This window comes from Neovison vison, chromosome 1 (genome assembly GCF_020171115.1).
Source record: "Neovison vison isolate M4711 chromosome 1, ASM_NN_V1, whole genome shotgun sequence".
NCBI lineage: Eukaryota > Metazoa > Chordata > Mammalia > Carnivora > Mustelidae > Neogale > Neogale vison.
The window spans coordinates 170,807,131-170,832,508 of NC_058091.1; the positions used below are offsets into that span (position 1 = coordinate 170,807,131).

General features: G+C 36.9%; 1 protein-coding gene across 2 annotated transcripts in view; it reads left to right on the plus strand.

Annotated features, from left to right (window-relative positions):
- Nucleotides 1–25,378, plus strand: part of AP3S1 (adaptor related protein complex 3 subunit sigma 1) — a 78,617-nt gene that overhangs the window by 15,229 nt on the left and 38,010 nt on the right. For both annotated transcript variants that reach the window (XM_044263208.1, XM_044263198.1), the window contains exons 2-3: nucleotides 11,557–11,648; nucleotides 15,339–15,450. In XM_044263208.1, coding sequence (XP_044119143.1) covers nucleotides 11,557–11,648; nucleotides 15,339–15,450 — 204 coding nt within the window. The remainder of the gene's footprint in view (nucleotides 1–11,556; nucleotides 11,649–15,338; nucleotides 15,451–25,378) is intronic.

Here is a 25,378-nt window from a genome sequence, read left to right on the forward strand (position 1 = left end):
ATCCATGCTTATTATGTGCCAGGTATTGTTTTTAAGAGCTTTATGTATTTTTTTTTTTTTTTAGATTTTATTTATTTATTTGACAGAGAGAGGTATCAGAAGTGGGCAGAGAGAGAGAGGGAAGCAGGCTCCCCACTGAGCAGAGAGCCCCTTGTGGGGCTCTATCCCAGGACCCTGGGATCATGACCTGAGCTGAAGGCAGAGGCTTAACCCACTGAGCCACCCATGCACCCCAGAAATTTATGTATTTTAACTTAATCCTTGCAACAACTATGTGAGGTAAATATTGTTGTATTATTTATACTATAAATGTTATGATATTCAGTCACAGAGAGGTTAAGTAACTTGTTCAAAGTCACACAGTTAATAAAGTGCATGTCCAGGAATAGACCCATATAGTCTGGTTGCAGATTTTATACTCTCCTCCCTTCCTTCTTTATTTTTACTTTGTTTAACAAAGTTATACAGACACATAGGTTAAAGGATCTAATAGTTCTGTAAGGCTTATGATGAAAAATAACATTCTTTCATTTCTCCCTTCCCACAGGTAGATACTTTTAGCTGATTATTCAGTATTTACATGTCTCTAAATGTGTTTGTTTTGCTGCCATATTTTTTCAGTTGCAGGCATGATCTGTTTACTTCTGCTATTGACAATGCTTCTGTAGCTCCTTACTGTGTCCCACCCAACGTCTGCATCCTTCCCAGTCTTCTCACTGTTATTTCATAATACTGGTTAGAGCAGTATCTGGTGTTTTCATTAATTTCCTGTGTAAATGCTTTTCTCACCTGAACCATGTTGTAAATTGTGCTTAGTTTTTTTTCTCTCCTGACAGTTCATTTTCCTTGGAAATAAACAATCGCCTTTTTCTTTGATCTAGTTTTTTATTTACTTACCACTAACTGACATCTTTGTCATTCATGACAATCATATGCTTCTTCCTCAGTGTCATGTTCCTAAAGAAATCTCTTCTGGAATCTTTGACTAGGCCCAGTCTAGACCTGCTGGATGGCAAATATCTGTTATCTTTGGAATATCTTTAGCCTTTTTATGTTGGGCCTCCTATTGCTTGATTGTGTGGTTTGTTACCTTACCATGGAGAACACTTCTCCAGTAACTTCTTAAGAAAGGACGTAAGGAGATAAATTATTTGAGATCTTGCTTGTCGTGAAGAGTCTTATTGTAACTTCACATTGTCTGTCTATAGAATTCTAGGTTGGAAATAATTTACCCTCAGAATTTTGATGGCATTGCTCTATTGTCTTTTAGTTTCCAGTATTGCTATCAAAAAGCTTGAGGCAATTTTGATTATTTTTTCTTTGTGTTGGTCTGTTTTTACTGTCAAGAAAGTATGTAGACTCTTGTTTTTCCGAGATTTCTAAAGTTTCATAGACCCTTTGCTCTGAGGCTGTTTTATCAGTTCTGAGTACTTGATGAGCTCTTTTTTTCTGGACATTCTTTTTCTCTCTGCTTTAAAAATTCCTCCATTTCCTCTGTTCTCCTTTTGAATCTCTTTTTATTCAGCATTCCTCTTGACTGTTCTATTTTTCTTATTCCTCCTCTTCTGTTTTCTGTCATTTTGCCCTTTGACTATTTTGTGGTTGACTTCTCAACTTTATTTTCCAGTGTTTCCCTGAGTTAAAAAAAAATTTCTGTTTAAATTTTTAATTTCCATGAGCTCCCTTTAAAATATCTGGATATTGTTATCTTATAGTATGCTGTTCTTATTTTATAGTTGCAATTTCTTTATTACTTCTCTGATACTAATGATAAATATATTTTTTAAAGATTTTATTTATTTATTTGACAGAGAGAGATCACAAGTAGGCAGAGAGGCAGGCAGAGAGAGAGAGAGAGAGAGAGATGAGGAAGCAGGCTCCCTGCTGAGCAGAGAGCCCGATGCGGGACTCGATCCCAGGACACTGAGATCATGACCTGAGCCGAAGGCAGCGGCCTAACCCACTGAGCCACCCAGGCACCCACTAATGATAAATATTAAAAAAATTTTCTCTGCCATACTTGGTTTGGTTTCTCTAAGTTATTTTCACTCTGTATTTTGTCTTTATGTGAGAGCTGTCTTCAGATGTCCAGTAATCCTTGATTGACTGCTTCTGTCTAAGGTTAGGATTCTTTTTTTTTTTTTTTTAAGATTTTATTTATTTATTTACTTGACAAAGAGAGAGAGAGAGAGAGATCACAAGCAGGCAGAGAGGCAGAGAGAGAGGAGGAAGCAGGCTCCCTGCTGAGCAGAGAGCCCGATGTGGGGCTCGATCCCAGGACCCTGAGATCATGACCTGAGCCGAAGGCAGAGGCTTAACCCACTGAGCCACCCAGGCGCCCCTAAGGTTAGGATTCTTAAAGCTAATTAGCAGCTCTGAATCCATGATCAGGGATTGCCTATGTGAGCTGTACTTGAGATTATCAGACTAGGCAGTTTAGCTGGTGTGAAAATGGCAATTGCTGTTAACAATCCCCCAAATCTTAGTGGCTTGACACAATAAAAGTTTATTTTTACATGAAGTCCAATATTAGTGATTCTGATGAGCTAGAAACTTTTTTGTGTGCATTTGTTTTTTCTTGAGGGCGAGGTCAAAGGCACTTCTGCATTTAGTTAACATGGGAGATCAGGCAGCATTTTTATATTTTTAACAACCAGCTCATCTGGGAGGAAAAAGCTATAATTTGTAGCCTTTGCTACGTGGTGTCAGTACTCCCATGACGGCCAGTTGTCACGCTCTCAACATGATATCACAGAATGCAGAATTGGGAAGATATAAGCACAGTTGTCTTCCAGTTGTGTCCCCTGAAGCATTCTGTTGCAACTACCAACCACATTCCATTGGCCAGAGCCTGTTTGTGTTGGTCTACATTAATTCAAGGAAAAAATGAAAAATATTGTTGAATTGTGTGTCTGGGAAGTAAAGGAACTACATTCTGGTGAACAGATAACAGATTGTGCCATTGTGGGAACTCCCAACGTCATTATCTTTAGATCTAAGTAGAGTTCCTGGAGAAGTTTGTGCCAGGTTCCTGCCTAGAGGGCGAAGAAGACCTGGTTTAGGCATTCTGGGAACTGATTGAAAAAAGGACTAGCAACAGGTATGGGTACATTTTCCTAAATATTCTGTTTTTAGTACACTGTCTGTATTTGCTTTTTATTGCTGCTCTGACAAATGACCAAAAACTCAGTGGCTTAAAACAGTACAAACTTGTTATCATATAGCTCTGTGAGTTACAAGCCTGATAAGGGATTTACTGGGCTCAAATATACATATTATTAAAGCTGCATCCCTTTCTGAAGGCTCTAGGAGAGAATCCATTTCCGTGCCTTCTCCAGCTACCAGAGGCTGCCTGCATTCTTTGGCTCTTGGCCCTCTTCCTCCATCATCTAACCAACTGAATGAATGGCATCTCTCTTTTTTTTTTTTTTTTAAAGATTTTATTTATTTATTTGCCAGAGAGAGAGGGAGAGAGAGCGAGCGAGCACAGGCAGACAAAGAGGCAGGCAGAGGCAGAGGGAGAAGCAGGCTCCCTGCCGAGCAAGGACATGTGGGACTTGATCCCAGGACCCTGGGATCATGACCTGAGCTGAAGGCAGCTGCTTAACCAACTGAGCCACCCAGGTGTCCCTGAATGGCATCTCTTTTGATTATTCTCTGGTCACATCTTCCTCTGACCACGGCCCAGGAAAGACTGCCTGATTTTAAGGAGCCACATGATTAATTAGGGTCTATGAGATAATCTGGGATAATCTTTCCAACTCGAGGTCATTACTTTAATCACCACTGTAAAGTCCTCTTTGTCATGTAAGGGGATATATTCATAGGTTCCAGGGATTAGGATGTCATTTTTGGTGAGCCAGTAGCCCTTGCCCTCCAAAAGACCCCAAATTTTATCTACTCCTTGAAATAAGTTTAGAGACTTTTTTTGGGGATGGCAGAGGGAATTTAGTGGCTAAATTCTATCTCAGAAACAGTCCTCCTTATTTTACATTCCTCTTTTCCAGAAGTACCTACAAGTACCAGTTCTTGAGCGTTTGGCCATTTTGTGATGCAGATTGGGTTAGTTCTTGGGTTTCCCTGTCACGGATTTGGGATTAGGTTTTCTGAGATTCACTTGATACTTGACCACTCATTCAGGCCACTTACTAAATTTTGTTACCCTGTCTTCTTTCTTATTTTCTTCATCCACATGGTTTATGCCCTTAAAAGGGGGGGGGGGCTGATACTGTTTTAGCTGGGTTTGAGAAGGCCACAAAAATAGATATTTTTGTACATGTAACCTATTGTCTTAATTAGAACAGAGCTCATACCTTTAACTACTACACCATACTGTCTTTACTTTACTGCCTCCCTTTTTTGGTGTGTGTCATGTAATCCTGATGTTTGAAAATATGAATGAATGTGAATCCCTTCTTCTACATTTGAAGTTCATTTATTCAGTGTACTTACATTGATGACTCTATGCCAGCCACTGTGTTCAGCATTTCACATTTAAAGAAGATTTAGAGGGGGCTGGAGTCTGATAGAATTCAGATATCTACAAAGGAAATTTGAGCACACTGTTAAAAGTATATGTTAGGATTAAAAACAGTATCATGGAAGCACTAAAGAAGAAGGAAATAATTTTTTCCTGAGAAAGTACAAAAACACTTGACAAACCATCATGTTTGATCTGAGGCTTAAAAGGCTGTTGCTAGGGACGCCTGGGTGGCTCAGTTGGTTAAGCAGCTGCTTTCGGCTCGGGTCATGATCCCGGCGTCGTGGGATCGAGTCCCACATAGGGCTCCTTGCTCAGCAGGGAGCCTGCTTCTCCCTCTGCCTCTGCCTGCCATTCTGTCTGCCTGTGCTCGCTCTCTCCCCACCCCCTCTGATAAATAAATAAAAAAAAATCTTTAAAAAAAAATCTTTAAAAAAAAGGCTGTTGCTAGAGAATGGGGTGAGAGAGTAGGAGAATAGGAAGGAAGCACATGGTGAGAAGTTCAGTGCAGTTGAAGTGGATTATGTAGAAGAGAAGAGATAGATGATGAAAACTCATAGGTAGGTCAGGAATCGGCTTTGGAAGGTTTTGTTTATGGCCTGGAGGGAGTTTGGATGTTAGGTCAGATGGAATCCAGGGAACTAAGAAAGGAAGTAACAAATGCTGTTACTTAGGAAGGAATTCTGGTCCCATGGGTGAGATGGTTTGGAGTGGAGAGACAGGTGGCAGAGTTAATGTTTAGGTGGTTCTTACAGTATTCTGGGTAAGAATAAGAATCTGAGTTGAGATAGTATCTGAATCCAGGTTTACTGTTGTTTCTGCGGTTGAATTAACAGGACTTGGTGACCCAATAGACATGGAAAGTGAAAGGAAAGAAATCATCAAGATTTTTGGCTTAAGATATAGGATGAATGGTAATGCTGTTAAATGAGATTAGACATACAGTAATAAAAATGGGTTTTGTTAAGAGGTACGAACTTCTAGTTAGAGTAAATATGTCACAGAGATGAAAGTACAGCCTACAGAATGTGGTCAGTGACATTGTAATGATGTTGAATGGTGACAGATGGTGACTATAATTACTGTGTTGAGTGTTGAGCAATGTATAGAATTGTCACATCACTTTTTGAACACCGGAAACTAATGTAACATATGTCAATTGTACTTGAATTTAAAAAAGAAAGAAAAACAGGTTTTACTTTTTATTTTTACTTTTTATTTTACTTTTTATTTTTTTTTTAGAAAAACAGGTTTTAGAAGAAATGTGATGTTTTTAGTCTTTCACATGTAAGTTTTTATATGACTTTATGGTTTATAACTGGAGATATCTGTAAGCTGAAAATATCTGTCACCAGTTCAGAAAAGAAGATAGAATTCTGTTAAGCACTAGGGATATAGGAGAATGAAAGATTAGGGAGATAGCATGGTGGAAGCCACAAGAGGAAGTAAGGTCATCCAAGGGACATTGTTTAGCTCTAAATGAAGACTGGAAGGAGGTGGTGGAGATAGATGATCAAGCAAACCTAAGAAAGGAAGAGGGCAGCCTTCTTATACAGTGCTCTTTCTTTCTTTCTTATACAGTGCTTTTTCTTCTTCCCTCACTCTTTTGCATATTTTTATGAAATATTGAATAGATGAAAAATAAATGTATATATTGAATATCTGCAAGATATGGGAACTAATACTTTAATTGCTGCATGTTCACTATCCCTTTTCAAACAAAAATTAACAGTACCCTTGAAGTCTTTCTGCATCTCTCATCTTGTATCCTTTCCTCTGTGTATTTAAAAGATAACCACCATGTTGAATTTTTAAAAACCATTTTCATTTTTGTTTTACTACGTTTTTGTCTTCAAGCAGTTTACTGTTTAATTTTACATATTTTTGAACTTTTAAAAAGTAAAGTCATAGTATTTACATTCTTCTGTGACTTGATTTAAGAAAAATTCAACATTTCTTAGATTGTTACTGGTGTATTATATAGTTATAGTCATTCATTTTCATTGCTGTGTGATATTCCATGCAAGAATATAATAGTTTATTTATACATTTTGCATTGATGGACATTTTACATTGTAATTTTTTGTTGTTGTTATGAACTTTAGTGCTGCTATAAGCAATCTTGTAATCATTTTTTTGAATTTCTTTAGTGTGTAACTAGGAGTTGAATGAATGCCTTTGTCCTTAGGTATATTCATGTTACTAGGTGATGCTGGTCTGTTTCCAGAAGTGGTTGTACCAATTTCAGTTCTTATAGTATGGGTGCTTTGTTGCTCTGTATTCTTGCCAATACTTGATATTGTTAGACATATTTATATATCTTCATTGATAGTATGGGTACTTAATGTTGTTATTGTAGTTTTTAACTAGTGGGGTTTTTTCCTTTTTTTATTTTTCTTTTTCTCCTGTATGAAGTTGAAATCTTTTATAGTTTATTTACCATTCCAATTTCCTTTTCTTGATGATTTCTTATGGTCTCTTTTGCCAAGTCCTTTTTATTTTGAGATTTTATCTTTTTCTTACTGATGTCTTCTGAGTTTTTTTAATATATGCTGAGTATTATTCCTTTGCCAGTTTTTATGTACCGCAACTATATTCTTTGTGATTGTGGCTCCCCTTCCTTTTTCTGGAGTCTTTTGAGCATTAGGAATGCTTGCTTTTGATATGATCAAATTTGCCTGTCATTTTCTTTATGGTTAGCTTTATTTTGTGTCTTATTTAAGAGTCTAGCACTATTACAAGGTCATAAAGATGGGGCGCCTGGGTGGCTCAGTGGGTTGAGCCGCTGCCTTCGGCTCGGGTCATGATCCCGGGGTCCTGGGATCGAGTCCCACATCGGGCTCTCTGCTCAGCGGGGAGCCTGCTTCCCTCGCTCTCTCTGCCTGCCTCTCTGCCTACTTGTGATCTCTCTCTGTAAAATAAATAAATAAAATCTTAAAAAAAAAAAAAAAACAAGATTTTTCTTATTATACTTTTAAAGCTTTATAATTTGAGCATTGACATTCTTTTTTTTTTTTTTTTAAGATTTTATTTTATTTATTTGACAGAGAGAGATCACAAGCAGGCAAAGAGAGAGAGAGGAGGAAGCAGGCTCCCTGCGGAGCAGAGAGCCCGATGCGGGACTCGATCCCAGGACCCTGAGATCATGACCTGAGCCGAAGGCAGCGGCTTAACCCACTGAGCCACCAGGCGCCCTGACATTCATTTTTAACTAACCTGAGAGTGATTTTTTAGTATAATGTCAGAGGTCTAAGTTCATTGTAGTGAAATGAAAACAACAATTTTTATTCCGGCACCATTCATGGAAATGTCCTTTCTTTCTCTACTGTTCTATAATGCCTATTCAGTGTTTTAAATTTAATTAACTTATATTTGTGTGGATGTGTTTATGGTTCAGTTCCATTATTAGTCAGTTTCCCTATTTCTACATCAGTATCATGTTATCTTAATTACTGTGGCTTTATCATAATTCTTACCTGCTCAAACAGGCTTACAGTCTACTCGAGAGTGTCTTGTCATTCTTGTCTTCTGATTTAATATATATGTTTTGGAATCAGATTCAGGTTATTAAGTTTTTCTCTCTCTGTTGGGATTTTGGTTAGAATTACCTTGATCCTTTGGAGCATTTTGGGAAGATTGAGAATCTTCATACTGTTGAGTCGTTCAGGCTATAATCACTACATTTTTCCATTTACTGAGCTCTTCTATAATTTTTTCAGTAAAATTTTGTATTTTCTCCACAGAAGTCTTGCATGTTTTTGTTTGACTTATTCCTAGACACTGCATGTTTTTTGATGGTATTGTATTCGGTATCTTTTTAAAATTATATCTTCCATCTGACAGTTGGAGAAGTTTGGAATTGCAACAGTTTTGTGTGCTGGCTCTGTCTTGTTACAGCTTTTAATTTTAACACTTTTGTGTAAATTATATTAGATTTTCTATGTGAAAAATCTTGTGGCCTGTGAATGACAGTTTTATTTCTTTCAATTCTTTTATCTTTTATTTCTTTTTCTTGTTTTTCTTATACTGATGATGGCTGATAGAGGCACTGAATAGGAAAACCATTATCAGTTAACCTGTCTTGTTTCTGATCTTAAAGGAAGAGAGTGCTTAAACATTTTGTTTGTGCTTATGTTTGCAAAAGGTATTTTTTGGATACTCTTAATTAGAGGAAGTTCTCTTTTTTTAAATTTTCCAAGAGCTTTGTTTTAAATTCAAGAATTGATGTTCAGTTTTATCAGATGCCTTTTCCACATCTGTTGAAGTGACCTATGTTTTCTCCCTCAATCTGTTAATGTAGAGAATTACATCAATCTGTTTATGAATAATAAATCAACCAGACATTACTAGAATAAACCCATTTGGATCATGATGTATTAATTTTTTTAAATATTAATTTTTGTATGTATGTTTTTTGGTGAGACTGGACTGCAGTGTTCATTTCTCATACATTCCTTATTTGATTTTGTGTCAATGTTAGCTTCATAAAATGAATTGAGGATGTTAATTCTTTATCTGTGCTTTGGAAGAGTTGTGTAAGATTAGAATGATCTGTTTCTTGAATCATTGGTCATGCTTGGTGTTAAAGCCATCAGGGCTTGATTTATTTTTGGTAGAGAGATTTAAAATTATTATTTATTCTCTTTATGATAATAGGATTTTTAAAGTTTTTCCTCTTCTCCTTGGGACCATTTTATTATTTTTTTTTAAGGAATTTTCCACTTCATCTTGGATTTTTTTTTTTAAAGACTTTATTTATTTATTTGACAGACAGAGATCACAAGTAGGCAGAGAGGCAGGCAAAGAGAGAGAGAGAGGAGGAAGCGGGCTCCCTGCTACGCAGAGAGCCCGATGCGGGGCTTGATCCCGGGACCCTGGGATCATGACCTGAGCCAAAGGCAGAGGCTTTAACCCACCGAGCCACCCAGGCGCCCCTCATCTTGGATTTTTAAACTTACTTATTATTATTATTACTTATTATGCTTAATATGATGAACATATTAACCTATTATCTATTAAATCTCTGCAACATCTGTGACTAGGTTTTTCTTTGGATTGTTCATTGGTAGTGTACAGCAAATTTTTGAGTGTTGATTTTGTATCTTGAACTTTGGTAGTTTGTTTATAAGCTTTAACAGTTTTTTTCTGGATTCTTTAGACTTTTTTTGGATATATGGTCAATGTGTCATAGATGCCATCTGTGAATACAGATAGTTTTACTTCTTTTTTTAAAGGTTTTGGTTTTGTTTTTGTTTTTTAAAGATTTTATTTATTTGACAGACAGAGATCACAAGCAGGCAGAGGCAGGCAGATTGAGAGGAAGGGAAGCAGGCTCCCCGCCAAACAGAGAGCCCGATGCGGGGCTTGATCCCAGCACCCTGGGACCATGACCTGAGCCGAAGGCAGAGGCTTTAGCCCACTGAGCCACTCAGGTGCCCCCAGATAGTTTTACTTCTTAACAATTTGAATGCCTTTTTGAAATTTTAAAAAACCTGTCCTTTTAATTATTGATTCTTTTACCTAATTGCAATGTGATTAGAGAATAAGGTCTTATGAAATCAGTACTTTGAAATTTGCTAATCATTCCCTTGATATTCTTCACAGTTTTATTTTCATTACATATATGTGTATCAAATACTACTTACTTTTACATATTTTAAAAAAGATTTTATTTACTACTTTTACATATTTTTGAAATTTATTTATTTATTTATTTTTTATTTAACAGAGATCACAAGTAGGCGGAGAGGCAGGCAGAGAGAGAGGGGGAAGCAGGCTCCCTGCTCAGTAGAGAGCCCAATGCGGGGCTTGATCCCAGGATTCTGGGACCATGACCTGAGCCGAAGGCAGAGGCTTAACCCACTAAGCCACCCAGGCGCCCTATTTTTGAAATTTATATTGTTGAATGATTACATGTCATTTTGTTGACTTGCTTTTTTCCCCCTGCTATAGACTGAGGTGTCTTCCTATCCCCCCCAATTCATATATTGAAACCCTAACCCCCAGTTTGATGGTATTTGGTATTGGGACTTTGGAAGATATTTAGATGTTTTCTCAGGTGATGATACCATTTGCGCTCCCACTTGGTGGGATGAGTTTTGCTCCACATCTTTGTCTACAATGTGGTATTGTAAGACTTTTACACTTTGCTAATGTGATGCATGTGGAGTTATTTCATTGTGACTTTAATTTGTATTTCATTTCATTGCCAGTAAGGGATAACATCTTTTTTTTTTTCTTTTTCTTTTTTTTTTTTTTAAAGCTGGGGAGGACAGCAGGAGAAGTGAGAGAATCTTAAGCAGACTCCAGGCTCAGCATGGACCCTGAAGTGGGGCTCTGTCTCATGACCCTGAGATCATAACCTGAGCCAAAACCGACTCAGAGGCTTAACTAACTGAGCCACCCCAGGCCTTCCATGTCTTTTCATTTGTTTATGGACCATCATATTTCCTTCCCTGTGAAATTCCTATTTGTGATTTTGCCCAGTTTTCTATTGAAGTGTTTAAGAAGCTGACTCTTTTTTACTAGCATGTGAATTGCTTGGGGAACTTAATACTTACTGAGCAAACTTTTGGTTTTACGCTATGCTTATATGACTAATATGGATGGACTTATCTCAGTTTGCATTTAAACTTAATTGGAAGCTCTACACTTCTATATTTTCCTTCTAATAAAATACAGATTAGCTACATGAATTATTTATAACTTTACCTCTCTGTTTCAGGTTACTCATTTGTAAAACAGTCACCTTTGAGTTGTTACTATCTAGTGTCCCTTTTACTAGTAGTCTTTAATTCATCTAATATTTTTCTTCCTGGATTTTGAAATTGGGAAGTGTTAGTTTTATTGTAGTAGCAAACTGTAAAATGTTGGTTTGGTTTTGTTTTTGCTCTTTTTTTTTTACATTGAAAAGTGTTGGGTTTTGTTTCTGTGAGATGTGGTATGTTAGCTCTCCAAGGATCTTTCTCATAGATTAATTTCCCTGACAGATAATACTGCCTTCTACTTTTAAAATTCTTAAAATGCTGTTAAACCTAGAAATTTAATCCTAACATATATAAATTATTCTTTCTCAGAGTGAAGATACACAACAGCAAATCATCAGGGAGACATTCCATTTGGTATCTAAGAGAGATGAAAATGTTTGTAATTTCCTAGAAGGAGGATTGTAAGTAAAGCATTTCATGGACATTTCTAATCTTTGACTATATGATTAAAATATATACTGTTTAGTTATTGGTTACGGTAAAAATTTCCTAATTTTGATTAATTGGATAAAGAGATTAATTATCACCTTGTTAGCTATAAGTCTAACTTAAAGAATTTTTTAAAGATATGTAGTCTTTTTTTTTTCCTTAAAAATGTTACAGTACATGTTACAGTAAATGTTAAATGTACTATATTCATGTGGCAAAAATTCAAACGTTACAGAGACGTGTAAAATTAATCATAAACCAAGTCTCCCTTTCCTAACTTTAATCTTTCTCACTTTCTTGTGTATCCTTCTAGAAAATTAATTTTTCATTGACCAACATATAAAGATACAACCTTAAAAAAATTTTATTTACAGGATCACACTAGGTATGCTGCTTTGCATGTTGCTCATTTTCACTTAATATTTTTTAGAAGTTTTGCATATAAACACATTTAGAGCTACGTCATTCTTTTTAATGACTAGAGGGTATTCCTTGGAGTGAATAGACCTGTTCATAACAACTTACGAATTCTTTTATTATAAGCAGACTGAAATCTGCTTTTCAAATAAATATCTGTGTGCATGTATATGTATCTATATATAGGTATATCTGCATTAGGTAGAATTCAGCTAAAGAGTTTACTGTTTTTAAAATGAATAAATAAAAATTAGTTATAATTAGCTTGCCAGCTATTATAAATAAATACTTTTAAATTAGTGGGTTCCATGAAAGCAGTTTTATAAATGTTCCTGCTCATGTTAATATAATCAATTTCTTTTTTTTTTTTTCTTAAGATTTTATTTATTTATTTGACAGACAGAGATCACAAGTAGGCAGAGAGGCAGGCAGAGAGAGAGGAGGAAGCAGGCTCCCTGCCGAGCAGAGAGCCTGATGCAGGGCTGGATCCCAGTACCCCGGGATCATGACCTGAGCTGAAGGCAGAGGCTTTAACCCACTGAGCCACTCAGGCGCCCCTATAATCAATTTCTTTTTTTTTTTTTTTTTTTAAAGATTTTATTTATTTATCAGAGAGAGCGAGAGAGGGAGAGCGAGCGAGCACAGGCAGACAGAGTGGCAGGCAGAGGCAGAGGGAGAAGCAGGCTCCCTGCTGAGCAAGGAGCCTGATGTGGGACTCGATCCCAGGACGCTGGGATCATGACCTGAGCCGAAGGCAGCTGCTTAACCAACTGAGCCACCCAGGCGTCCCTAATCAATTTCTTAATAAGATATTTCTTCATTGACAAGTCAAGAACTAAACTTTAGCTGAGCCCCATTGTGAAAAATTATATATTAGAGAGACCTATGCTTTTCTATATTTTAATGTGTATGATATATATTTTGAAAAGTAGGTTGGATAATAGAAAATCCATTCTTACTGGACCATACATCACTGTTTATCACATAGAAAGTTTACTTGCATTTCTTAAAGGGTTAGATCGTGCTGTGGTTCAATCTACACATACACACTTAAAATTTATAAATTTTGCTATTGCCTCCAGACCTCCCAGTTTAATCGTTGAGACAGGTGTACCTGCTTTGTGTTTTTTGTATTTTAATTGTGCTTTATGTCTGCCACACTTCTGCAGGAGTTGAGTGGTCTCTGCCATTACCACTTTTCTTCATCTCAGCATTTTATTCTCTCGCAGGGACTTGTCACCCAGCACAGGGCACCGAAGGTGATGGTCATGAAAGAACCTGGCTCTTCCCAGGCAGGGCACTTGTGCGATCTAGAAATCAGGGCTCAAGTCTGTGATCCTTCTTTTCCAGGCTTACAAAAAGTAGAAGGCAAACATTACATCAAAGATGAGGCTGTACAGCTGATTCAGGCCTAGTTTTGTGACTAACAAATCTGGTTTTCTTGGTCAGGTTACTTCTTGTACCTTGGTTGCCCCCCCCCTTGTAATATGAGATATTTAAAGTAAGGGCAGGTTTTAAAATTCTGTGGTTTTATATGGTATGTTGCCTTCCATACAAGAATTTGAATCAGTATTTATCAGTGTTGCACTCTAGTTTGAAGATAAAATTACGTTTTAAAAGGTAAAGTATGTACTTGTCGTGCTATGTATTAAGTCTTTGCTTTCTTTTAATGGCATGGATTGTCATTTTGAAACTTACAGTTCTCAATAGTTTGCTCTTTTATGGTAGAGCTGAACAAAAGTTTAAGATAATCACTAAATTGCTGATTCAGGATGAACTGAATCCTGCGGTGAGTGTTCTTTTTGTGTCTTCTCAGGAACAGTTGCCATCATAGTCTATAAAAATCATCTCAGAGATTCTTTAAATTGCACATGCATATTTTTAATCGAATATCTTTTCTAGAAATTTGTCTAGCATAGTAGTCATTCTTAATTCTTGTCAAAAATCGCTTCCACTTTTGCTATAAGAAGCCATGAAAGAAGTGGGTACTTACAGAAGTTGTTTCTCTGGCCTTGTGAATTCAGTGTTAGTTATTTTTTTTAAAAGATTTTATTTATTTATTCGACAGAGAGATATCAAGTAGGCAGAGAGGCAGGCAGAGAGAGAGAGAGGAGGAAGGAGGCTCCCCTCCAAGGAGAGAGCCCGATGTGAGTCTCAATCTCAGGACCCTGGGATCATAACCTGAGCCACCCAGGCGTCCCTTCAGTGTTAGTTTTACAGAGTTAAGAAATAGATGCTATTTTCCTGTGTCTTGTTTGAGTCTTCCCTTAGCTTTGATTACATTTGGCCTTGATTTTATTTTATATTAGGTTTAAAGGTCTTTTGAGAAGGTAAACTAATTACTGTAAATGTAACTATGAAATAGCTAAACTAGAAAAACATAAGGTGTTTGGAATGAGTCCTAAATTACTATTTTTAAAATGCTGAAATTCCAGTCAGTGTAAATAAAAATGTTTGATGAAAGAATTGAATATTTCTTACATAAGTTTTTTGCATTTATATTTCAAAATAAAATGTATTTTTGGAGGAGATTTTGAAGGTAAATTTCTCTAAAACTTAAGTAATATTATTTTTTTTCCTCCCCAGTTAATAGTCAGCTGTAAGCTGTATAACTTACTATGACTTACGAGTTAAATCTAATAAGCATTTTAAAATGCCCTGTGACCTGGTTTCTGCCTACTTCTGTTTGTTTACTAATCTTTTCTTTTCCATGCAACCTCTTTCTCTTCCTTGAACATATATATTTTGTTCTTGATGACCTGGCCTTTTTATTAGCTGTCACCTTTGCCTGGAATGCTCCTCTCTAAATTTTTTCATGGCTAATTCCTTATCATTAGCTCTCAGTCTAAATGTCACTCCTAAGATTTCATCTTAGGTGGCAGATCCGACAGTACAGAATCATCCTGTTTGTAATCACCATGTAGTGCCTTCTACTCTGACCATTTTTTCTTATTTATTTGTTACTGTTCCTTTATCCACTGTCGGTAGCTGGCAGATGGTAGGTACTCAGTGGATGGTTTAATGAACGGATGAACTAATATTAAGCACCAGTTTCTTTTGTTATCTCTGAAGAAAATAACCATGTTAATTCACTAAGTCTCTAAGTTCACTCGAATGCTACAGCTTTACATGCTATGTTCAGGCATCTTATAAAAGGTTTTAAACAAATTGCCAGTTTGTTTGAGCTAATGAAAATGTGTTTCATTTTATTCCTATAACATTCCAATTTTTGTTTTGTCGTTTAGGTTAATTGGAGGATCTGATAACAAACTGATTTATAGACATTATGCAACATTATATTTTGTCTTCTGTGTGGATTCTTCAGAAAGTGAACTTGGCATTTTAGATCTAATTCAAGTAAGTTAACACTCTCTTAATAACAGTTGTGGTGTTTATATATTTTAAAACTTGTATGTTCTTAGTTTTCTAAAACGATATTCTGTTTGGTAAGAAAGAATTTGTTCCGTAGTAGAGATTGGATGAGTAAAACAAGGTCTAGGGATGCTGAAACACATTGGCAATTTTAATCTGATTAAGACTAATCACAGCAAATTTCATCATGCCCTTTCTTCCTGTTCATGTAAGTCACGCAAGAAGTATCAGATTGATGGATCTCTTACCATGTGTGTCCAGATCTGATCCCCAAACCCACCCCTCCCTGCCTCCTGAAAATCTACCATTATGTCCCTGGAACTCGGGGTCAGTCATAATCAAATTCCTCTTTATCTTCAGCCTCTTTATTTATATTGCCTTCACTTTTTTGCTTTAAATTGAATTGGGCTTCCCTACTGACACTACCTGTAACTGTCTCAAGTAGTAGTGGTTATCCTGCTTTCTTTGTAGTGCTGAGCCATGAGGTGTTTTCTTCACTTCTCGTTGCTTTTTCCAGACCATTCTCTCTTCAAAAATGCCTCCAAACTTTATTTCTTGTGTTTAAACTTATACACCTTCTACCCACCCTGTTTCAGTAATCTCTCATCCCCACCTCATATTCATTGGGGATTTTATCAAAAACTTTCAAAGGTCTGAGATTTACCTTTCTTGCAAGTCACTTGTACATTAACTACCACAGTGTCATGGATGCTTGCAGAAGACAGGAGACTTCTGGGTTGGAATCAAAGGACTTATTCTGAATAGCACAAGCAGCAGACACGGTAACAGCATTTGCTTACTTCACTGGTTCCCCAGGTCCCAATTTCCACAGTCACCAAAGGGTGTGACTTGAAGAGGGCCAGGAGATACCTATACCCACAGTGAATTGAGTTATAGGAGAGGAACTACAGTCTTTTATATTGGACACAAATCATGTCTGCTCATGTCCTAGAGGAAGAGTGTATCTTCCACGGGTATAGATAAACCTGCCATTTGCTTTAAAGAGAGATACTCTCTATTTTTCAGGGCTGTTTGCTTATTTATATAAGCTTGCTTGCAGAGAAAGTCTGCAATGATGGCAGTCATTGCACCTGTGCTCACTTATGTGCAGAAATGTCAGAGTGATGAAGAATTGTCTCCTGTCAGATTGTTGTCTTAGTTCACTGGCATTCACTCCAGTACTGCTTGGGTTCTAATTCGTGGTGATTTCACTATTCAATTTTCCTGGGGATAATTCTTTCAGTACTTTGGTGTCTTCAGACCCGGAATTCCTCTTCATTGAATTTTTGCCCTTTGCCCCACCTTGCTACTCATTTCCAGACCTTGTTTTTATCCAAAGTGCCATCCCTCCATAGTCTCAGTTGCAGTTTCCTTTCTGTCTACCACCTCTTATCTTTTTGTATCACAATTTCTGTTGCTCAGCTAATTTCCTGGGCCTGTTGGGACCTTCAGTCTTCTAAATAAAGCATTTTTCCACTCTCCCTTGTCCTCCTGATGTCTTACTTTCCTTACCCAGTCTAAATCCCATCATCAGTCATGGTAATCATAGTCTTGTATATATTCAGCACTTTCCTTGTACCCATACTTCTAAATGTAGTTAAAGAAAAAAAAAAAAGTAACCATACCATAGGTCTCACCTTGTATTTATGATCTCTAAACTCAGTGAGTCCTTAGTGCTACCCAGTAATCCTATTTCCCTGGTCCATCTCCGTCCCAGACTCCTAGACAACAGCTGAGATATGTTCTCCTTTCTCAAACCTCTTTTGCTTCTAGCATCTTCCTTCTTCGATGAGAGAATAGAAGCCGGCAGAAGAGAACATCACCCATTTATATGCTAGTCTTTTCCTCATGGCTCTGACACTTCTCCCTCTTTCTTCTATATCCTTTTTCCCCTCCTTTTCTGGTCATTCCTCTAGCTGTTCTATGTTCTCCCATTAAAAGGAGAAGTCCTGTCCTTACTTCCCTCTCCAGCCTGTGGCTCATTTTTTTCCCATCCTTTATGTCAAAATGCCTTTAAAAAGTTGTCTGTGCACACTTGTCTCAAATATTTCTTCTCCCCTTCGCTCTTAAACACACTCGATTCAGGTTTTCTGCTCTGTTGTTGCTGAATCCAAAGATTCTCATCAGTCCTTCTTTTTTTTAAGACTTTTTATTCATCTCTTCATGAAAATACTTTTTTCCTCTGGCTTCTAGGATGTCGTACTTGCTGGGTTTTTGTGGACCTCTTCAGTTGCTTAATTTCAGTGTCATGGTCTCTCTTATCTCTTCTTCAGCAGCCTAGAGGAGACAGAGGATCTGATCTGATACTACTCTCTGCATGGCCGTAACCATGTTAGTCCAAGCCACCACCAGCTTTCCCCTGGACTATTATTACAGCAGTTTCCTGACTGTTCTCCCTCCTTCCACTACCCTTTTCCCCTCTCATCTCTGCCTAGTAAAACAGCCAGTGATCGTGATGAAATAGGTCATAGCTCACTTTCTGAATTCATCAGTGGCTTCCCCTCTCACTCAAAGGAAAAGCCAGCTTCCTTACACATGACCCATGAGGCCCCACAAGCTCTGAGTCCCCTGCTGTTTCTCAAATACACCAGGCATTCTTCTCCCTCAGAGCCTTTGTATTTGTTGGTCTTTGTATCTAGATCGTTCTTCGATTTGCTATTCCCATCGTTTTCTAGCTCCATCGTTCTTTCAGGTTTTGACCCAGATGTCACCTTTCAATATGGCTTTCTTTGGTCCTTTCTAAAAATTTTCCCTCTCTCACATTTTCTAACTCCTCTCTTGCTTTTTAGAACTTTGGTACTTTTCCTTAGTACATATCACCATCTAACATACTATATATTTGATTTAATTTGTCTTGTTCATTGTCATTTTCCCTTAACAAGAATGGAAGCTCAGTGAGGGCCAGGTTTTTTTTATTTTGTTCACTGGTTTATCCACAGGGCATAGAATGGCAACTGGCACGTAGTAGGTCCTCAACATACAGTTATTGAATGAATGTATTTAGTGCCTGATACTTAGCGTTCTATGTAAACAACTGACAACAAAACCCAAAGACTGAGTAGAAGCAGGAGAGTCAGTTAGAAAAATAAAATACAGTTGCTACATGCTAGTAATATTTTGTTTTGTGTTTTTATCTGAGCCCTAGTTACATTGGTGAAAATCTGGAAGCTCTGTATACAGTTGAGATTTCTGTGCTTTCTGTTTGTGGTATTTCCATAAGAAATTAACACATTTAATTCTGACACAATAAGCAAATGTAACTGCTACAAGTGATTGTATTGGGTTAAGATTAACATGAGGGAATGCTGTGCGCTTGTTTTTTTTCTCTTTCTTGACCCCAGACAGGGCAAAAACAGGCATATGGTGTAGGCACATTGTAACAGATTGGAGAAAGCTGCACATAAAAAGGAAATTTTTTGTACCAGACAAGTTTCATGGTTTTGAAATCAGCAAGAAGGGGGCATGCCTTGAGATGTAGTTAGTGTGATGGAGTAAATGAGGAATTAACCAAAGCACAAAACTTTGGTGGTAATTCTGAGTACCAAAGCTTAGTAATAGTAAAAGTGGCTAGAAATGAAAAAAAAAAAATGACAATGAAAAAATGAAATGAAAAAAGATGACAAGTGATAAATGGAACTATTAATATGCCAGAATACTCTCAATCTATAATTCTTAACCTAGGTTTTGAGAAAGAGGTAGGTATCTGAGCTACCTGAAACCACAAAGTATAACTAGATAAAGAAGATATAGTATACACACACACACACACACTCACACATGAATTTTACTCAGCCATCAAAAATGAAATCTGGCCATTTGCAATGATGTGGATGGAACTAGAAGGTATTAGGCTAAGTGAAGTAAGTCAGTCAGAGAAGGACAATTATCATATGATCTCACTGACATGTGGAATTTAAGAAACAAAACAGTATCATAGGGAAAAGAAGGGAAAAATAAAACAAGACAAAACCAGAGAGGGAGACAAACCATAAGAGACTCTTAATCATAGGAAACAGAGTTGCTGGAGGGGAGGAAGGTGGGGGGATAGGGTCACTGGGTGATACCCATTAAGGAGGGCACGTGATGTAATGAGCAATGGGTGTTATATAACACCAATGAGTCACTGACCTCTACCTCTGAAACTAGTAATACAGTCTTCATTAATTGATGAATTTAAATTAAAAAAAATAATAAAAAAATAAAAAAGGGAGATTCTTTACAAAAAGCTGGATCTTTAGTCAGGTACTTCTGAGTCCTTAATTATTAAAACATTTCTAAAAGAGAGTCACATGACTAGATATCTACATACATGAACCCCATGAATAAATTTTTAAAAATTAAAAAAAAAAAAAAAAGAAACCACAAAGTAATCATAGCAGACATTCTTGCTGTTTTCCATTGTTTAATTGGTGGTGAGAAAATAATATCATTAAGATAAATATATATGTATGTATATGTGTGTATGTGTGTGTGTGTATGTAAAAAGATAAAATGTGTGTATTATATGGTAGAAGAGAAATTTTTATACTGTTTAAACCTGTAAGGGCAGACATCAAAGAAATTTCAAGTTTGAGATGAATATGCCTCACGATCCCGTGGATAGATACTCTGTTCCTGGGGCCTCCTTGAGAACCACTGCTAAGTTGTGCTTTGTTTTCCCAAAGGCTTTTCTAATGAAAAAAGAAAAGCAAACCTTTAAGTATGGATTAGTGACAGGGTTTATCAGAACCCTATATTGTATCCATTTATCTTTGTTCATTAACACACTTCTTGGTTTATCCCATAAAGTAGTAGTTAATTCACTGCACTATTATTTCATAGCAGCTATGTGTTTTTTAGAAAATGATTTTTAATATGAAACTGCTTTCAGTTTCTCTCTCGGTTATCCACAGCTGAAGGGAGTGGTGGGCATTCACACTACATTCCAAAACACTGAATTTTTCTGAGCTAGCTGCTAATGTTACAGGAGGAAAAAAAGAAAAACAATCTGTTTAAAATGCCCTATCTGTATCGAAGAGAAAGATTTCATTGAAGAAAGACTAAAACAAATGTGGATTTTCCTAGAGACTAATTGGCCATATCTTATGCTTGTATCCTGGGATTTAAGCCATCGTCTTTGATTATTTTTTGATGCTGTGGGTCATCTTAATTGTTACAATAGCATGATTGTTATATCTCAGAAGAGAATTATGTGGGTAGTTGTTAGAGAACAAATATCCTACATTGTATCTGAAGTAAATTTTATCATGTGTTTTTGAAAAGTGGAAAATAGGTCTTTTGTTTTGTAAAATATTTTAGCCGTTGCTGTTCAACATGTTGATCATTAGTCTTGATATTAGGTAAGACACAGAAAAGAGGGTTTCGGGAGAATTGTGTCATATTCCATTACTGATGTAGGCCAGAACTATTTTTATAACAGGATGCAGTTGAGTTATGGTATGTTGATAGATTATGTCTTTTAAAAAGTTATGTAATTTACCTTACAGGGACTAATTCTATCACTACCACAAACAGGTTGGAAGTTCTGTAGTTGCTCTCTTTCCCTGTGATCACCATGGATCATTAAATCATTACAAGGGAGTGCTGAGCATGCGTGAGTCAGTCACTCTAAAAATATTGGTCAAATGAAGAAAGATGGAAGGGACTAGCTCACTGTTTCTGCTTTGGTTTCATGAAATAGCTAATCAGAGCTAATTTAGAGTTGATATTCTTGCTTTGTCCATCTTTTTAGCTTTGAGGAAGACAAGTATAATGTAAAAAGTAGAAACAGAAAATTATAAAGCAAGAGAGTTTAGATCAAAACCTCTTGGTCTTGCATTTCTTCCAAGAATGGATCAAGAAAACTTAAACATCAATATATAAATAATAAACATATGTGAAGTTTTGCTTTTTTTAAATGTTGAAATGGTGCCATTCAAATGATCATTGAAAACATGTTTTTATGTGTTTATGTGTTTATATGCAAAGGTTTTGTGTTTCTAAGATATGCATATGTTGTCCCAGATTTGACTTTATCTCTTGTGTGAAATCTGAGAGAAGGCATCATTAGTAAATTCTATGTGAAATTTATACCCCTCTGTCACCAAAGTGAGTAATCAGCTTCTGTTTTCTTTTGTTTCTTTTTTTAGTTCTTTGTAAGTAAGTTGGAAAAAAGGTGATCTTTTTTGTTTCTGGTATGTACTATTTTAGTGTGGTATCAACAACCATGTAAGTGCATTTCAGAGCTGGAGGCTGGCTTTTTTTAGTCTTTCTGTTGTAGCATGTCTTCATTGGAAGTGTTAAAATATTTACAGAGTGAGAATGAGAAGTTCATTAAATATTAACGTTGGTTGTTTGAGTTATTTATAAGCAGTCATATTGTCCTCAATTAATTTATTATGCCAAGCTAGTAATAAAGAGAGGCTTAGAAGTTCACTAGATAATTCCAAATTCTGTTACAGTTTTCTGTACCACATGTAACAATTACATCAGCATGAGTCTTGTTCAGTTGTGGTCAGGAAAAAAATGGAGAACTAACAACTGAACTTCTCTTTAGGTTTAAAAAGATGTTTGACCATGGCCTTACCATATGGAGTTAAACTAGAGCTCCATGTATAGCATCTGTTGTTACCACAGTCCTGAGCCTTAGACTGGTTTTTATGAAATTATTTTACTTAATGGTTGTGAATGCCAATTTAGTATGATATTGAGCATCTCATTTAATCTCAATAGATCTTTTTTTTTCACCTGAATAAAGTATACCTATTTTAATATGCTGCCTATAAAACCTCATGGGGTTGTTTGAAAGATCAGTGAATCAAGCAAGCTAGTCTTGGTTAAAGCCATTCAGCCTCTGCTTGGTACTGGCTGTGTAACTTTGGGCAAGTTATTTTATGTCTTTGTCTCTCATTTTCCTCACTTGTAAAATGGGAGTGATGGTAATAATACCAGTTCATAGAGTAGGTGCAAGCATTAAAAACAATACTGTACAGGGGCACCTGGGTGGCTCAGTGGGTTAAAGCCTCTGCCTTCGGCTCAGGTCATGATCCCAGCGTCCTGGGATCGAGCCCCGCATCGGCTCTCTGCTCAGCGGGGAGCCTGCTTCCTCCTCTCTCTCTCTGCCTGCCTCTCTGCCTACTTGTGATCTGTCTGTCAAGTAAATAAATAAAATCTTTAAAAAAAACAACAACAATACTGTACATAGAGCTCATGGCTAAATGACTGACATGTAGTTGTTAAGTCAGTGGTTTTTAGCTAACATTATCACTAAGTAATATATTTATAAGGAAGGCATATAAAGTATTTCATTAGTATGCAAATTGAATAGGATAAAGAAGTCCTTTTATCTTTCTTTTTCATTTTTATGAGAATTTGTTAATCTTTTTATCCTCTATGTTGTGTAATAGCTTGGGATGAATTTTATATGGTGATAGAGTTATCTGCTAAGAAGCTGACCTGATTTGGAGACCTTGTAAGCCAAGAATTCTTAACTGACAAAAGATCCTGTGATTCCATTTATTGCATAGGAAATGATGCTGGGTGGGTGCTACTGGACAGAGAATGGTGTGCTGGGGAGGCCTCACTGCCTTCCACCATATGTCATTGTTCTCTTTTGTTATAAGGGTAGGCTTGAAAGTACCTTGTTATAGTATACTACTTAAACTTTGGGCTATATAGGTTTTATTTATATATTTATAATTTTATTTTTTCAGTGTTCCAAGATTCATTGTGCGTCACACCCAGTGCTCTATGCAATCCGTGCCCTCCTTAGTATCCACCACCAGGCTCACCCAACCCCCCACCCCCTCCCTTCCAAAACCCTCAGTTTGTTTCTCAGAGTCCACAGTCTCTCGTGGTTTGTCTCCCCCTCCAATTTCCCCCAACTTACTTCTCCTTCCTATCTCTCAGTGTCCTCCGTGTTATTCCTTATGCTCCACAAGTAAGTGAAACCATATGATAATTGACTTTCTCTGCTTGGCTTATTTCACTCAGCATAATCTCCTCCATTCCTGTCCAGGTTGATACAGAAGTTGGGTAGTCATCCTTTTTGATGGAGGCATAATATTCCATTGTATATATGGATCACATCTTTATCCATTCATCCATTGAAGGACACCTTGGCTCCTTCCACAGTTTGGCGACTGTGGCCATTGCTGCTATGAACATTGGGGTACATATGGCCCTTCTTTTCACTACATCTGTATCTTTGGGGTAAATACCCAGTAGTGCAATTGCAGGGTCATAGGGAAGTTCTATTTTTAATTTCTTAAGGAATCTCCACTGTTTTTCCGAAGTGGCTGCACCAACTTGCATTCCCACCAACAGTGGAAGAGGTTTGCCGTTTCTCCACATCCTCTCCAACACTTGTTCTTTCTTTTCTTGTTAATTTTGGCCATTCTAACTGGTATATGTGGTTTTTATTTGAATTTCCCTGATGGTTGATGATGATGAACATTTTTTTCTTGTGCATGTTAGCCATTTTTATGTCTTCTTTGAAGAAGTGTCTGTTCATGTCTTCTGCCCATTTTTTGTTGTGATTATCTGGTTTTTTTGGCTGTTGAGTTTGAGGAGTTCTTTATAGGTCTTGGATATCAGCCCTTTGTCTGTAGTGTCATTTGCGAATATCGTCTCCCATTCCCTCCCAAACAAAGGGTTGCCTCTTTGTTTTCTTGACTGTTTCCTTTGCTGTGCAGAAGCTGTTTATCTTAAGTCCCAAAAGTTCATTTTTGCTTTTGTTTCCTTTGCCTTCGGAGACATGTATTGAAGTTGCTGTGGCCGATGTTGAAGAGGTTACTGCCTATGTTCTCCTCTAGGATTTTGATGGATTCCTGCCACACGTTGAGGTCTTTTATCCATTTCGAGTTTATCTTTGTGTATGGTGTAAGAGAATGGTTGAGTTTCACTCTTCTACACATAGCTGTCCAGTTTTTCCAGGACCATTTATTGAAGAGACGGTCTTTTTTCCACTGGATATTTTTTCCTGTTTTGTCGAAGATTATTTGACCATCGAGTCGCAGGTCCATATCTGGGCTCTCTACTCTGTTCCACTGGTCTGTGTGTCTTTTTTGTGCCAGTACCATGCTGTCTTGGTGATCACAGCTTTGTAGTAAAGCTTGAAATCAGGCAACGTGATGCCCCCAGCTTTGTTTTTCTTTTTCAACATTTCCTCAGCAATTTGGAGTCTTTTCTGGTTCCATACAAATTTTAGGGTTGTTTAAACGTTCCAGCTCTTTGAAAAATGCCAGGGGAATTTTTATCAGGATGGCATTGAAAGTATAGATTGCTCTGGGCAGTATAGACGTTTTAACAATGTTTATTTTTCCGATCCATGAGCATGGAATGCTTTACATCTTTTTGTGTCTTTTTCAATTTCTTTCATGAATGTTCTGTAGTTCCTTGAGTACAGATCCTTTACCTCTTTGGTTAGGTTTATTCCAAGGTATCTTATGGTTCTTGGTGCTATAGTAAATGGAATTGATTCTCTAATTTACCTTTCACTATTTTCATTGTTAGTGTATAAGAAAGCAACTGATTTCTGTGCATTGACTTTGTATCCTGCCACATTACTGAATTGCTGTATGAGTTCTAGTAGTTTGCGGGTGGAGTCTTTTGGGTTTTCCATATAAAGTATCATGTCATCTGCAAAGGGAGAGAGTTTGACTTCTTCTTTGCCAGTTTGAATATCTTTTATTTCTTTTTGTTGTCTGAGTGTTGTTGCTTGGAATTCTAGTACTATGTTGAACAAGAGTGGTGAAAGTGGACATCCTTGTTGTGTTCCCGATCTCAAAGGGAAGGCTCTCAGTTTTCCCCATTGAGAATGATATTTGCTGTGGGTTTTTCATAGATTTTATGAAGTTGAGGAATGTTCCCTCTATCCCTATACTTTGAAGAGTTTTAATCAGGAATGAATGCTATGTTTTGTCAAATGCTTTTT